The sequence below is a fragment of the Oncorhynchus tshawytscha genome, linkage group LG03 (genome assembly GCF_018296145.1).
Source record: "Oncorhynchus tshawytscha isolate Ot180627B linkage group LG03, Otsh_v2.0, whole genome shotgun sequence".
Taxonomy (NCBI): domain Eukaryota; kingdom Metazoa; phylum Chordata; class Actinopteri; order Salmoniformes; family Salmonidae; genus Oncorhynchus; species Oncorhynchus tshawytscha.
The window spans coordinates 3,804,434-3,821,477 of record NC_056431.1 but is presented as its reverse complement, the minus strand read 5'-3'; the positions used below and the strand labels follow the sequence as shown (position 1 = coordinate 3,821,477).

The window sequence follows — 17,044 nt, the reverse complement described above, 5'->3', positions numbered from 1 at the left end:
TGTACTGTACACTGCCTGACTGCCTGGCTGGTCAACATGCTGTACTGTACACTGCCTGGCTGGCCAACATACTATACTGTACACTGCCTGACTGGCCAACATACTATACTGTACACTGCCTGGCTGGCTGGTCAACATACTATACTGTACACTGCCTGGCTGGCTGGCCAACATACTATACTGTACACTGCCTGGCTGGCTGGCTGGTCAACATACTATACTGTACACTGCCTGGCTGGCTGGTCAACATACTATACTGTACACTGCCTGGCTGGCTGGTCAACATACTATACTGTACACTGCCTGGCTGGCTGGCCAACATACTATACTGTACACTGCCTGGCTGGCTGGCCAACATACTATACACTGCCTGGCTGGCTGGCCAACATACTATACTGTACACTGCCTGGCTTGCTGGCCAACATACTATACTGTACACTGCCTGGCTGGCTGGCCAACATACTATACTGTACACTGCCTGGCTGGTCAACATACTATACTGTACACTGCCTGGCTGGTCAACATACTATACTGTACACTGCCTGGCTGGCTGGTCAACATACTATACTGTACACTGCCTGGCTGGTCAACATACTATAATGTACACTGCCTGGCTGGTCAACATACTATACTGTACACTGCCTGACTGGCCAACATGCTGTACTGTACACTGCCTGACTGCCTGCCTGGTCAACATGCTATACTGTACACTGCCTGGCTGGCCAACATGCTGTACTGTACACTGCCTGACTGCCTGGCTGGTCAACATGCTATACTGTACACTGCCTGGCTGGTCAACATACTATACTGTACACTGCCTGGCTGGTCAACATGCTATACTGTACACTGCCTGGCTGGCCAACATACTATACTGTACACTGCCTGGCTGGCTGGTCAACATACTATACTGTACACTGCCTGGCTGGCTGGTCAACATACTATACTGTACACTGCCTGGCTGGCTGGCCAACATACTATACTGTACACTGCCTGGCTGGCTGGTCAACATACTATACTGTACACTGCCTGGCTGGCTGGCCAACATACTATACTGTACACTGCCTGGCTGGCTGGCCAACATACTATACTGTACACTGCCTGGCTGGCTGGCCAACATACTATACTGTACACTGCCTGGCTGGCTGGCCAACATACTATACTGTACACTGCCTGGCTGGCTGGCCAACATACTATACTGTACACTGCCTGGCTGGCTGGCCAACATGCTGTACTGTACACTGCCTGACTGCCTGGCTGGTCAACATGCTGTACTGTACACTGCCTGGCTGGCCAACATACTATACTGTACACTGCCTGTCTGGCCAACATACTATACTGTACACTGCCTGGCTGGCTGGTCAACATGCTATACTCTACACTGCCTGGCTGGTCAACATACTATACTGTACACTGCCTGGCTGGTCAACATGCTATACTGTACACTGCCTGGCTGGCCAACATACTATACTGTACACTGCCTGGCTGGCTGGTCAACATACTATACTGTACACTGCCTGGCTGGCTGGTCAACATACTATACTGTACACTGCCTGGCTGGCTGGCTGGTCAACATGCTGTACTGTACACTGCCTGGCTGGCCAACATACTATACTGTACACTGCCTGGCTGGCTGGTCAACATACTATACTGTACACTGCCTGGCTGGCTGGCCAACATACTATACTGTACACTGCCTGGCTGGCTGGCCAACATACTATACTGTACACTGCCTGGCTGGCTGGCCAACATACTATACTGTACACTGCCTGGCTGGCTGGCCAACATACTATACTGTACACTGCCTGGCTGGCTGGCCAACATGCTGTACTGTACACTGCCTGACTGCCTGGCTGGTCAACATGCTGTACTGTACACTGCCTGGCTGGCCAACATACTATACTGTACACTGCCTGACTGGCCAACATGCTGTACTGTACACTGCCTGACTGCCTGCCTGGTCAACATGCTATACTGTACACTGCCTGGCTGGTCAACATACTATACTGTACACTGCCTGACTGCCTGGCTGGTCAACATGCTATACTGTACACTGCCTGGCTGGCCAACATGCTGTACTGTACACTGCCTGACTGCCTGGCTGGTCAACATGCTATACTGTACACTGCCTGGCTGGTCAACATACTATACTGTACACTGCCTGGCTGGTCAACATGCTATACTGTACACTGCCTGGCTGGCCAACATACTATACTGTACACTGCCTGGCTGGCTGGTCAACATACTATACTGTACACTGCCTGGCTGGCTGGTCAACATACTATACTGTACACTGCCTGGCTGGCTGGCTGGTCAACATGCTGTACTGTACACTGCCTGGCTGGCCAACATACTATACTGTACACTGCCTGGCTGGCTGGTCAACATACTATACTGTACACTGCCTGGCTGGCTGGCCAACATACTATACTGTACACTGCCTGGCTGGCTGGCCAACATACTATACTGTACACTGCCTGGCTGGCTGGCCAACATACTATACTGTACACTGCCTGGCTGGCTGGCCAACATACTATACTGTACACTGCCTGGCTGGCTGGCCAACATACTATACTGTACACTGCCTGGCTGGCTGGCCAACATACTATACTGTACACTGCCTGGCTGGCTGGCCAACATACTATACTGTACACTGCCTGGCTGGCTGGCCAACATACTATACTGTACACTGCCTGGCTGGCTGGCCAACATGCTGTACTGTACACTGCCTGACTGCCTGGCTGGTCAACATGCTGTACTGTACACTGCCTGGCTGGCCAACATACTATACTGTACACTGCCTGGCTGGCTGGTCAACATACTATACTGTACACTGCCTGGCTGGCTGGCCAACATACTATACTGTACACTGCCTGGCTGGCTGGCTGGTCAACATACTATACTGTACACTGCCTGGCTGGCTGGTCAACATACTATACTGTACACTGCCTGGCTGGCTGGTCAACATACTATACTGTACACTGCCTGGCTGGCTGGCCAACATACTATACTGTACACTGCCTGGCTGGCTGGCCAACATACTATACACTGCCTGGCTGGCTGGCCAACATACTATACTGTACACTGCCTGGCTTGCTGGCCAACATACTATACTGTACACTGCCTGGCTGGCTGGCCAACATACTATACTGTACGCTGCCTGGCTGGTCAACATACTATACTGTACACTGCCTGGCTGGTGGACATACTATACTGTACACTGCCTGGCTGGTCAACATACTATACTGTACACTGCCTGGCTGGCCAACATACTATACTGTACACTGCCTGGCTGGTCAACATACTATACTGTACACTGCCTGGTTGGTCAACATACTATACTGTACACTGCCTGGCTGGCCAACATACTATACTGTACACTGCCTGGCTGGCTGGTCAACATACTGTACTGTACACTGCCTGGCTGGCCAACATACTATACTGTATACTGCCTGGCTGGCTGGTCAACATACTATACTGTACACTGCCTGGCTGGTCAACATACTGTACTGTACACTGCCTGGCTGGTCAACATACTATACTGTACACTGCCTGGCTGGCTGGTCAACATACTATACTGTACACTGCCTGACTGGCCAACATGCTGTACTGTACACTGCCTGACTGCCTGCCTGGTCAACATGCTATACTGTACACTGCCTGGCTGGCCAACATGCTGTACTGTACACTGCCTGACTGCCTGGCTGGTCAACATGCTATACTGTACACTGCCTGGCTGGTCAACATACTATACTGTACACTGCCTGGCTGGTCAACATGCTATACTGTACACTGCCTGGCTGGCCAACATACTATACTGTACACTGCCTGGCTGGCTGGTCAACATACTATACTGTACACTGCCTGGCTGGCTGGTCAACATACTATACTGTACACTGCCTGGCTGGCTGGCTGGTCAACATGCTGTACTGTACACTGCCTGGCTGGCCAACATACTATACTGTACACTGCCTGGCTGGCTGGTCAACATACTATACTGTACACTGCCTGGCTGGCTGGCCAACATACTATACTGTACACTGCCTGGCTGGCTGGCCAACATACTATACTGTACACTGCCTGGCTGGCTGGCCAACATACTATACTGTACACTGCCTGGCTGGCTGGTCAACATACTATACTGTACACTGCCTGGCTGGCTGGCCAACATACTATACTGTACACTGCCTGGCTGGCTGGCCAACATACTATACTGTACACTGCCTGGCTGGCTGGCCAACATGCTGTACTGTACACTGCCTGACTGCCTGGCTGGTCAACATGCTGTACTGTACACTGCCTGGCTGCCAACATACTATACTGTACACTGCCTGTCTGGCCAACATACTATACTGTACACTGCCTGGCTGGCTGGTCAACATACTATACTGTACACTGCCTGGCTGGCTGGCCAACATACTATACTGTACACTGCCTGGCTGGCTGGCCAACATACTATACTGTACACTGCCTGGCTGGCTGGCCAACATACTATACTGTACACTGCCTGGCTGGCTGGCCAACATACTATACTGTACACTGCCTGGCTGGCTGGCCAACATACTATACTGTACACTGCCTGGCTGGCTGGCCAACATGCTGTACTGTACACTGCCTGACTGCCTGGCTGGTCAACATGCTGTACTGTACACTGCCTGGCTGGCCAACATACTATACTGTACACTGCCTGTCTGGCCAACATACTATACTGTACACTGCCTGGCTGGCTGGTCAACATACTATACTGTACACTGCCTGGCTGGCTGGCCAACATACTATACTGTACACTGCCTGGCTGGCTGGCTGGTCAACATACTATACTGTACACTGCCTGGCTGGCTGGTCAACATACTATACTGTACACTGCCTGGCTGGCTGGTCAACATACTATACTGTACACTGCCTGGCTGGCTGGCCAACATACTATACTGTACACTGCCTGGCTGGCTGGCCAACATACTATACTGTACACTGCCTGGCTGGCTGGCCAACATACTATACTGTACACTGCCTGGCTGGCCAACATACTATACTGTACACTGCCTGGCTGGCTGGCCAACATACTATACTGTACACTGCCTGGCTGGCTGGCCAACATACTATACTGTACACTGCCTGGCTGGTCAACATACTATACTGTACACTGCCTGGCTGGTCAACATACTATACTGTACACTGCCTGGCTGGCTGGTCAACATACTATACTGTACACTGCCTGGCTGGCTGGTCAACATACTATACTGTACACTGCCTGGCTGGTCAACATACTATACTGTACACTGCCTGACTGGCTGGCTGGTCAACATGCTGTACTGTACACTGCCTGGCTGGTCAACATACTATACTGTACACTGCCTGGCTGGCCAACATACTATACTGTACACTGCCTGGCTGGCCAACATACTATACTGTACACTGCCTGGCTGGCTGGCTGGTCAACATACTATACTGTACACTGCCTGGCTGGCCAACATACTATACTGTACACTGCCTGACTGGCTGGCAGGTCAACATGCTGTACTGTACACTGCCTGGCTGGTCAACATACTATACTGTACACTGCCTGGCTGGTCAACATACTACACTGTACACTGCCTGGCTGGTCAACATACTATACTGTACACTGCCTGGCTGGCTGGTCAACATACTATACTGTACACTGCCTGGCTGGTCAACATACTATACTGTACACTGCCTGGCTGGTCAACATACTATACTGTACACTGCCTGGCTGGTCAACATACTATACTGTACACTGCCTGGCTGGTCAACATACTATACTGTACACTGCCTGGCTGGTCAACATACTATACTGTACACTGCCTGGCTGGTCAACATACTATACTGTACACTGCCTGGCTGGCCAACATACTATACTGTACACTGCCTGGCTGGTCAACATACTATACTGTACACTGCCTGGCTGGCTGGTCAACATACTATACTGTACACTGCCTGACTGGCTGGCTGGTCAACATACTATACTGTACACTGCCTGACTGGCTGGCAGGTCAACATGCTGTACTGTACACTGCCTGGCTGGTCAACATACTATACTGTACACTGCCTGGCTGGTCAACATACTATACTGTACACTGCCTGGCTGGTCAACATACTATACTGTACACTGCCTGGCTGGTCAACATACTATACTGTACACTGCCTGGCTGGTCAACATACTATACTGTACACTGCCTGGCTGGTCAACATACTATACTGTACACTGCCTGGCTGGTCAACATACTATACTGTACACTGCCTGGCTGGCCAACATACTATACTGTACACTGCCTGGCTGGTCAACATACTATACTGTACACTGCCTGGCTGGTCAACATACTATACTGTACACTGCCTGGCTGGCTGGCTGGTCAACATGCTATACTGTACACTGCCTGGCTGGCTGGTCAACATGCTGTACTGTACACTGCCTGGCTGGCTGGTCAACATACTATACTGTACACTGCCTGGCTGGCTGGTCAACATACTTTACTGTACACTGCCTGGCTGGCTGGTCAACATACTATACTGTACACTGCCTGGCTGGCTGGTCAACATACTATACTGTACACTGCCTGGCTGGCTGGCTGGTCAACATACTATACTGTACACTGCCTGGCTGGCTGGTCAACATACTGTACTCTACACTGGCTGGCTGGCTGGCTGGCCAACATACTGTACTCTACACTGGCTGGCTGGCTGGCTGGCTGGCCAACATACTGTACTCTACACTGGCTGGCTGGCTGGCTGGCCAACATACTGTACTCTACACTGGCTGGCTGGCTGGCTGGCCAACATACTGTACTCTACACTGCCTGGCTGGCTGTCTGGCCAACATACTGTACTCCACTGCCTGGCTGGCTGGCTGGCCAACATACTGTACTCTACACTGCCTGGCTGGCTGGCCAACATACTGTCCTGTACACTGGCTGGCTGGCTGGCTGGCTGGCCAACATACTGTACTCTACACTGCCTGGCTGGCTGGCTGGCCAACATACTGTACTCTACACTGCCTGGCTGGCTGGCCAACATACTGTCCTGTACACTGGCTGGCTGGCTGGCTGGCCAACATACTGTACTCTACACTGCCTGGCTGGCCAACATACTGTACTCTACACTGCCTGGCTGGCCAACATACTGTACTCTACACTGCCTGGCTGGCTGGCCAACATACTGTCCTGTACACTGGCTGGGTGGAAAAACCCTAGAAGGAAAGTCTGTTCAGTCAGTGTTAATGTTGGGGAATTTTGGAAATATGGGAAGAAAGGAGATACTTGAGGAGAAGTGATGGATAGTAGGATGGCGGGGGACTGATAGTGAGGGAGGATAGTGAGGGAGGGCAGAGGGAGGGAGGTAGAGAGTCGCACATCATCTAACCAGACACATATGTGACTGAGAACACACACACATAGCCCAGCACACACATTCTAATGTATAATTTGTGTGTGTGGTGTTTGCCTGTGTGTGGGTGCTTGTGCACGTGCGCGCGCGTGTGTGTGTGTGTGAGGGGGCTTGTGGGAGGAGATATAGGTGGACGGGCTCTTTGTAATGCCTGGAATGGAATCAGTGGAATGGTACCAAACACATCAAATACATGGAAAGATTGACTCTGTTCCAATGATTCTATTCCAGCCACTACAATGAGCCCGTCCTCCTAAAGCTCATTCCACCAGCCTCCTCTGGTGTGTGCGTGCGTGCGTGCTTGACTGCTTGTTGTGATTCCCAGAAGGGGAGTATATGATTTGAGGGGAATACCAGGCAGCAGTGCAAAGGAAATGTAGAGTCACCCATCTGCTGCTGTTTCAGTTACTGATACATATACACTTCTCCTCTCTCTCTCTTCCCCTCTCTTTATTTCCCAATCATTCCCTTTTTCCTCCCTCTGTCTCCCACCTCTCTCTCATCTCTCTCTCTCTCGCTCCCTGTCCTTGCTCCAATGACTTCTCTCTGGACTCAAGACCCACACTATGACCTGAGCAGGAGGCAACTGAAGTGGCTGAGAACCGGTCAATGTTTTGGGGCTAAGAGAGGGCCTGGACGACCCAGGAAGAACCCTCTAGCCTCCCCTTTGGTCTCCCCCTTCCTCTCTCCTACAAGCCAACCAAACCCTCCAACTGAGACAGACAACCAGAACAGAGACAGAAACAGAGGAAGAGGAGGAGGAGATTCAGTACAAGAGGTGATTGAAGCTGTGATTCAGAGCCAGAGGAGGAGAAGACGGAAGAGGAGGCACATTGAGAAAGAGGAGGTCGAGCATCCATCCTGTCTCCAAAGGTGAACCGTCAGAACTCACCCTTATCCCAACTGACCCAGCGAGTGCCCTCGCAGATGGTCGCAAAGTTTAACGCCACAACATTTCACTCCCACAGCGATCAAAGCGTTACTGAGAAAGTCTAGAAAATGCATGCTGTTTTACATACCCTGCAACTAGCTGCTAGATGTGCACTGAAGACCTAATACTTCACACAGACAACGTATATTAACACATGGTTGACAGCACTGTGTGCTAAGCCAGTGCCCTTTCTCTCTATCCTATCTCTCGCTCTCTCACTTTATTCCTTCCTCTTAGTTCTGGTGAAGGTGAGCCAGTCACCCACACCCCCTTCATATGCACAGGCCAATCAGAGCTAACCCAAACTCCATCCCTAACCCCGGCCAGCCAATCAGATAAGGGAGCTGACCAGCTGCCTAGGAAGAGGTTTCAGAGGGCGGGGCTCTACTCTGATGACTACAAAACTACAGAGTGAGTTATCATGCACCTGTTCATACAAACTAACTTCACATACTCTGAATTGATTTCACAAATGGTGTGTATTCTATTAATTTAATTGTGTAAATGTGTCTCTTCCCCAGTCCCTCCTCTCAGAACCAGCTGAACAGAGAGAGACTGGAATATACACCAGGAGAACAAGACTACAGCCTCCTGCCTGCTCCCATACATGTTGGTGAGTGAGTTTTTATTTATTTTTAAATTATTTCACCTTTATTTAAACAGGTAGGCCAGTTGAGAACAAGTTATCATTTACAACTGCGACCTGGCCAAGATAAAGCAAAGCAGTGCAACACAGACAACAACACAGAGTTACACATGGAATAAACAAACGTACAGTCAATAACACAGTAGAAAAAAAGTCTATATACAGTGTGTGCAAATGGCATGAGGAGGTAAGGCAATAAATAGGCCATAGTAGCGAAGTAATTACAATTTAGTAAATTAACACTGGAGTGATAGATGTGCAGATGATAATGTGCAAGTATAAATACTGGTGTGCAAAAGAGCAAAAAAAGGGGATGTGGGGATATGGGGATGAGGTAGGTAGTTAGATTGGCTGTATACAGCTGTATACAGCGGTAAGCTGCTCAGATAGCTGATGTTTAAGTTAGTGAGGGAAATATAAGTCTCCAACTTCAGCGATTTTTGCAATTCGTTCCAGTCATTGGCAGCAGAGAACTGGAAGGAAATGCGGCCAAAGGGGGTGTTGGCTTTGGGGATGATCAGTGATATATACAGTGCCTTGCGAAAGTTTTCGCCCCCCTTGAACTTTGCGACCTTTTGCCACATTTCAGGCTTCAAACATAAAGATATAAAACTGTATTTTTTTGTGAAGAATCAACAACAAGTGGGACACAATCATGAAGTGGAACGACATTTATTGGATATTTCAAACTTTTTTAACAAATCAAAAACTGAAAAATTGGGCGTGCAAAATTATTCAGCCCCCTTAAGTGAATACTTTGTAGCGCCACCTTTTGCTGCGATTACAGCTGTAAGTCGCTTGGGGTATGTCTCTATCAGTTTTGCACATCGAGAGACTGAAATTTTCCCATTCCTCCTTGCAAAACAGCTCTAGCTTAGTGAGGTTGGATGGAGAGCATTTGTGAACAGCAGTTTTCAGTTCTTTCCACAGATTCTCGATTGGATTCAGGTCTGGACTTTGACTTGGCCATTCTAACACCTGGATATGTTTATTTTTGAACCATTCCATTGTAGATTTTGCTTTATGTTTTGGATCATTGTCTTGTTGGAAGACAAATCTCCGTCCCAGTCTCAGGTCTTTTGCAGACTCCATCAGGTTTTCTTCCAGAATGGTCCTGTATTTGGCTCCATCCATCTTCCCATCAATTTTAACCATCTTCCCTGTCCCTGCTGAAGAAAAGCAGGCCCAAACCATGATGCTGCCACCACCATGTTTGACAGTGGGGATGGTGTGTTCAGGATGATGAGCTGTGTTGCTTTTACGCCAAACATAACATTTTGCATTGTTGCCAAAAAGTTCAATTTTGGTTTCATCTGACCAGAGCACCTTCTTCCACATGTTTGGTGTGTCTCCCAGGTGGCTTGTGGCAAACTTTAAACGACACTTTATGGATATCTTTAAGAAATGGCTTTCTTCTTGCCACTCTTCCATAAAGGCCAGATTTGTGCAATATACGACTGATTGTTGTCCTATGGACAGAGTCTCCCACCTTCATCCAGAGTGATCATGGGCCTCTTGGCTGCATCTCTGATCAGTCTTCTCCTTGTATGAGCTGAAAGTTTAGAGGGACGGCCAGGTCTTCGTAGATTTGCAGTGGTCTGATACTCCTTCCATTTCAATATTATCGCTTGCACAGTGCTCCTTGGGATGTTTAAAGCTTGGGAAATCTTTTTGTATCCAAATCCGGCTTTAAACTTCTTCACAACAGTATCTCGGACCTGCCTGGTGTGTTCCTTGTTCTTCATGATGCTCTCTGCGCTTTTAACGGACCTCTGAGACTATCACAGTGCAGGTGCATTTATACGGAGACTTGATTACACACAGGTGGATTGTATTTATCATCATTAGTCATTTAGGTCAACATTGGATCATTCAGAGATCCTCACTGAACTTCTGGAGAGAGTTTGCTGCACTGAAAGTAAAGGGGCTGAATAATTTTGCACGCCCAATTTTTCAGTTTTTGATTTGTTAAAAAAGTTTGAAATATCCAATAAATGTCGTTCCACTTCATGATTGTATCCCACTTGTTATTGATTCTTCACAAAAAAATACAGTTTTATATCTTTATGTTTGAAGTCTGAAATGTGGCAAAAGGTCGCAAAGTTCAAGGGGGCCGAATACTTTCGCAAGGCACTGTACCTGCTGGAGCGCGTGCTACGGGTGGGTGCTGCTATGGTGACCAGTGAGCTGAGATAAGGTGGTGCTTTAACTAGCATAGACTTATAAATGACCTGGAGCCAATGGGTCTGGCGACGAATATGTAGCGATGGCCAGCCGACGAGAGCATACAGGTCGCAGTGGTGGGTGGTATATGGGGCTTTGGTGACAAAACGGATGGCACTGTGATAGACTGCATCCAGTTTGCTGAGTAGAGTGTTGGAGGTTATTTTGTAAATGACATCCCCGAAGTCGAGGATCGGTAGGATAGTCAGTTTTACGAGGGTATGTTTGGCAACATGAGTGAAGGAGGCTTTGTTGCGAAATAGGAAGCCGATTCTGGATTTAATTTTGGATTGGAGATGTTTAATATGAGTCTGGAAGGAGAGTTTACAATCTAGCCAGACACCTAAGTATTTGTAGTTGTCCACATATTCTAAGTCAGAACCGTCCAGATTTGTGATGTTGGTCAGGCGGGCAGGTGCCGGCAGCGATCGGTTGAAGAGCATACATTTAGTTTTACTAGCGTTTAAGAGCAATTGGAGGCCATGGAAGGAGTGTTGTATGGCATTGAGGCTCGTTTGTGGGTTTGTTAACACAGTGTCCAAAGAAGGGCCAGATGTATACAGAATGGTGTTGTCTGCGTAGAGGTGGATCAAGGAATCACCCGCAGCAAGTGCATCATCTTTGATATATACAGAGAAAAGAGTCGGCCCGAGAATTGAACCCTGTGGTACCCCCATAGAGAGTGCCAGAGGTCCGGACAACAGACCCTCCGATTTGACACACTGAACTCTATCTGAGAAGTAGTTGGTGAAACAGGTGAGGCAGTCATTTGAGAAACCAAGGCTGTTGAATCTGCCGATAAGAATGTGGTGATTGACAGAGTCGAAAGCCTTGGCCAGGTCGATGAATACAGCTGCACAGTACTGTCTTTTATCGATGGTGGTTATGATATCGTTTACTACCTTGAGCGTGGCTGAGGGGCACCCATGACCAGCTCTTAAACCGGATTACACAGCGGAGAAGGTACGGTGGGATTCGAAATGGTCAGTGATCTGTTTGTTAACTGGGCTTTCGAAGACTTTTGAAAGGCAGGGCAGGATGGATATATGTCTGTAACAGTTTTGGTCTAGAGTGTCACCCCCTTTGAAGAGGGGGATGACCGCGGCAGCTTTCCAGTCTTTAGGAATCTCAGACGATACGAAAGAGCGGTTGAACAGACTGGTAATAGGGGTTGCAACAATGGCAGCAGATAATTTTATAAAGAGAAGGTCCAGATTGTCTATCCCAGCTGATTTATACGGGCCCAGGTTTTGCAGCTCTTTCAGAACATCTGCTATCTGGATTTGGGTGAAGGAGAAGCTGGGGAGGCTTGGGCAAGTAGCTGCAGGGGGTGCGGAGCTGTTGGCCGGAGTTGGGGTAGCCAGGAGGAAAGCATGACCAGCTGTAGAGAAATGTTTATTGAATTTATCGATTATCGAGGATTTATCAGTGGTGACAGTGTTTCCTAGCCTCAGTGCAGTGGGCAGCTGGGAGGAGGTGCTCTTATTCTCCATGGACTTTACAGTGTCCCAAAACTTTTTGTACTTAGAGCTACAGGATGCAAATTTCTGTTGGAAAAATCTAGCCTTTGCTTTCCTAACTGACTGCGTTTATTGGTTTGTGACTTCCCTGAAAAGTTGCATATCACGGAGACTATTCGATGCTAGTGCAGTCCGCCACAGGATGTTTTTATGCTGGTCGAGGGCAGTCAGGTCTGGAGTGAACCAAAGGCTTTATCTGTTCTTAGTTCTACATTTTTTTAAAGGGGCATGCTTATTTAAGATGGTGAGGAAATTACTTTTAAAGAACGACCAGGCATCCTCTACTGATGGGAGGAGGTCAATATCCTTCCAGGATACCCGGGTCAGGTCGATTAGAAAGGCCTGCTCGCAGAAGTGTTTTAGGGAGCGTTTGACTGTGGACCCATAGCGGATGCAGGCAATGAGGCAGTGATCGCTGCAATCCTGATTGAAAACAGCAGAGGTGTATTTGGAGGGCAAGTTGAGGGTGTCCATGTTTTCGGATTTAGAGTTGTACCTGGTAGGTTCCTTGATCATTTGTGTGAGATTGAGGGCATCTTAGCCTAGATTGTAGGACTGTCGGGGTATTAAGCATATCCCAGTTTAGGTCACCTAACAGAACGAACTGTGTGTGTGTGTGTGTGTGTGTCAGGTTTTTAACACCCCCCTTTCTCTCACAGGGAAGTACCTAAGAATGAGACGTATAGACTTTCAGTTGCCCTTTGACATCATGTGGCTCTTCAGGCACAACCAGGTGTGTAACACACACACTATACACACACACACACACACACAGAATAAACTCACTCACTTGAATGACCATGTCTCTGTGTGTTCCAGCTCCACAAAGAGCCAGATGTTTCTCAGACCAGAGAGATCTCATCCTGTGAGTACCCTAAAGTCACAGAGGACCCTAAAGTCCTGTATTTGCATGCGGTGCATACCGTACACAACTTTTATACTGTAGTGTGTACATCAATACTTGACTTCAACATGACTTACCACCCTACTTGGTTAGGGGTAGGGGGACATCCCACTGTTGCAGTGACACGTTGAAAGTGTTCAGTCTGTGTGGAGGGGTCCATACCTCATTATCTCTGTCTGTCTTTGTTTTCCTCCCAGACCAACCGAAAGAGAAGAGCCTGTCCAGTCACCAGACAGGGGTGTCCCTCCCTCCCTCTCCCCAGGAGGAGTGTTCCAGTCCCAGTAAGAAGCTGTTCCCCTACCTGGACATGGAGCCTATGACCACCAGTGACAGGTAAAGACAGAAGACAACCCGCCATGTTAATACACATGGAGGTGCAGACTAGTAGTTTGTGTGCATTTCTCAAAATAATGATCTTATTTATGTATTTGTTTGATTGTCAGGGTGTTCGTCCTGAAGCACCGCGTGTTCCTTTTGAGGAACTGGGAGAGGGTCAGAGACAGACAGATACGCCTGAGGAGGGGGAGAGAGGGGGAACGAGAGAAAGATGGAGGAGGAGTTTCCAGCTATGTAGCTACTGGGGACAACAACAGCCACATCATGTCAGGTCCATGAAGCAAGTGTGTGTGTTAGTTTAAGTTTTTGTAGGTGTGTGTGTGTGTGTGTGTGTGTGTGTGTGTGTGTGTGCTCGCACGCCTGTGTGTCAGTGTGTTTTATTTTAAATGTGTTCATTTATAGTAGTATTGTACTGAGTGTATGTTTATATGGACATAGATGTGTGTGTGTTCATCTCAGTGCTCAGTTTAGCTCTCTGTTTTACAGTATTTATTGAGCCATATCATATTCAGCATTACACACACAGCAGTTTTCCAACCACAGAAATAAGTGCTTTCCCATTTCTGTCATCTCTTCACTGCCGTCCAAGAACATCCAGCTAGGTTCAGCTTTCCCCATAAACTATCCACCAAAATGTATTTCCATCAAACAGTCTCCAGCAAAGAACAGACACTCATAAGGGCATTTTAAGGACATCTACTATATATATATATATATATATATATTTCCACACACATACACAAAATACCATCCATGGGCACTAAGGTTCTTTCTCCTCTCTCTAGGTCGACAAATGGCTGTGAAGAAGAAGGTTGTGTGGACTAGTGAGCCCCTTCGTGATCCCCAGTGCCCCCATAACCCCCTCAGCACCACGCCCCATGTGAGTGCTCCCCTCTGAGTGCTCCCCTCTGTACTGTAACTGTAAAGATATTCACTCATTAGTGTCTCCCATGAGGGCTGTCTTGAAGTATTCATATGGAGTTCTTTGTCTGTGTCACTAATTCTTACAACTAACTCCTGATGTCGCATCTACCCCCACCACAGCTCACTGAGAACAGACCAGAGGAGAAAAAACAGGTGGAGGAGGAAGAGGAGGGCTGGAAGGAGGTCCGGAAGGAGCGACTGAACAACATACTCCTGAAGCTGCTGCAGACATGATTGGTGAGAGAGGACAAGGAAGGAAGGAGGGGGGAAATATCAGCTCAGTATCTCTTCTTCTTCCAAGTAGCTCAGTTCAGCTAACTTTGCACTAGTGTTGGGGGGAAAACGCTTCCCTGAAATGATTTGTTATAAAGATGATTTTGGGCTTTGTTTCTGAGAGGAATGAGGGTGGAGTTGTTTACTGTACCATTGAGAATGATTGACAGACAGTCAGCAGACCAGTGACAGTCTGATTTAATAGTCAGAGAGGGCGGAAGGGATGGATGGAGACCATAGAGTCTTAAGGCTGGATTAAATTCGTATTGTGGAAGATCCGCGTTGTAGCTCCATTTAAATGTAAAGGACATGTTCCCGTGTTCTCACAGACTACATTCACGGTAAACGCTGCATGTCGGCTCAATCTGAAATGACCATGACATTTTTTACCCCCTTTTTTGTGATATCAATTGGTAGTTACAGTCTTGCGTGATCCAAAGCGTGATCCAAGCCACGCTTCTTAACACCTGCTTGCTTAACCCGGAATGTATTCGAGGAAACACCGGCCAACTGATGACTGTCAGCTTGCAGGTGCCTGGCCTGCCACAAGGAGTCGCTAGAGCGCGATGAGCCAAGTAAAGGCTCCCCCGGGCCAAACCTTCTACCAACCCGGACAACCCTGTGCCAATTGTTTGCCGCCCTATGGGACTCCCGGTCACAGCCGGTTGTGACACAGCCTGGGATCAAACCCTAGACTGTAGTAACACTGCGATGCAGTGCCATAGACGGCTGCACCACTTGGGAGGCCTACCTCTACATTTATATGCAGATCTTCTGCGATACTGCCGCAATACACAGCCCTTAGGGTTTGATTCAATCCCTGTTGCTGAAGTACGGCGCTACAGCGTGATTCAAGTGTAAAGGTAATTTCCAATTGAGCCGACCTATGCAGTTTTTCCGTGAATTCAGTGTCCGCTAACGTGGTAACATTTCATGTTCTCTTCAGCTCTACGTATTGAATCGGCCTTTAATGTAAAAGTGCCATGTTGTAAATAAACTGACGCCTGAGTGAGTTCAATCTCCAAAAGCAATACGTCCTGTAAGGATTTCAGTACAATAACTTTAATATCACTACCAGTACCAGCTAGAGACCCTTCTATGTATCAAACCAAGTAGTTTTTATTGCCTTAGTGAATATGATCATTTCAAGATCGTTATATTGTACCAATGATAATGCAGTAACATTGACCTAAGTAATGTAATGAATCAGTTTCATAATTGATAGTTATTATCTAAGCGTTAAAGTTAATAGTCAAAGGCCTTCATTTTGCTACAAAGTGTTAAACATAACTGACCTATGTTAAATATTGCTATGATTGTATATGACTTCTCTTCACCTGTATACTTTTTCTGACTGATGGAATGTTCTTTTTTATTTGGTCAGACAATCAGGAAAATGAATTGAATCTGAGATTTGTAATCGTTCATTTGTACAGTTCTCTTTGGTGCAGTTTCTAGTTTGACTTTGAACACTAAGTTGAATGTTTTACAGTTGACCTGTGTATTTGCATCACTCACTATTGCCAATGGGTGATTAGGAATATTATAGCATTCATCAATATAGTGAAGGGTTATTTATGTAGTTTGCATGAAATGTAACTTTGGGCTGGATTCAATCAGTATCGCGGAAGATCACATCAAAGTGTAAAGGTCATTTATCGTTAATTCAGTCTCCACAAACATTGCCTTTAAATTTAAATGGAGCTACAACGCAGATCTCCCATGATACTTCTGCGATGCGGTGAGAATCCAGCCCTTTGTTGTACAATTTAAAATTGCTGCTTATAACCTGTCTTTGGAGAAAATACCACACAGTTCATCTGACAGAATGTCATTTCAAACATTGACCATATTATCAATAACAATAAAATGGTGTTTTTGTTTACAAA

General features: G+C 47.5%; 1 protein-coding gene across 1 annotated transcript in view; it reads left to right on the top strand.

The window, feature by feature from the left end:
- LOC121841162 (histone-lysine N-methyltransferase ASH1L-like) overlaps nucleotides 1–17,044 on the top strand; it is a 23,881-nt gene extending 6,837 nt beyond the window's left edge. Inside the window, exons 2-10 of the mRNA XM_042307717.1 lie at nucleotides 7,956–8,271; nucleotides 8,567–8,740; nucleotides 8,851–8,942; nucleotides 13,378–13,451; nucleotides 13,538–13,583; nucleotides 13,820–13,955; nucleotides 14,066–14,229; nucleotides 14,744–14,838; nucleotides 15,003–17,044. Of these exons, the coding sequence (XP_042163651.1) occupies nucleotides 7,956–8,271; nucleotides 8,567–8,740; nucleotides 8,851–8,942; nucleotides 13,378–13,451; nucleotides 13,538–13,583; nucleotides 13,820–13,955; nucleotides 14,066–14,229; nucleotides 14,744–14,838; nucleotides 15,003–15,116 (1,211 nt within the window). The 3' untranslated portion in view covers nucleotides 15,117–17,044. The remainder of the gene's footprint in view (nucleotides 1–7,955; nucleotides 8,272–8,566; nucleotides 8,741–8,850; nucleotides 8,943–13,377; nucleotides 13,452–13,537; nucleotides 13,584–13,819; nucleotides 13,956–14,065; nucleotides 14,230–14,743; nucleotides 14,839–15,002) is intronic.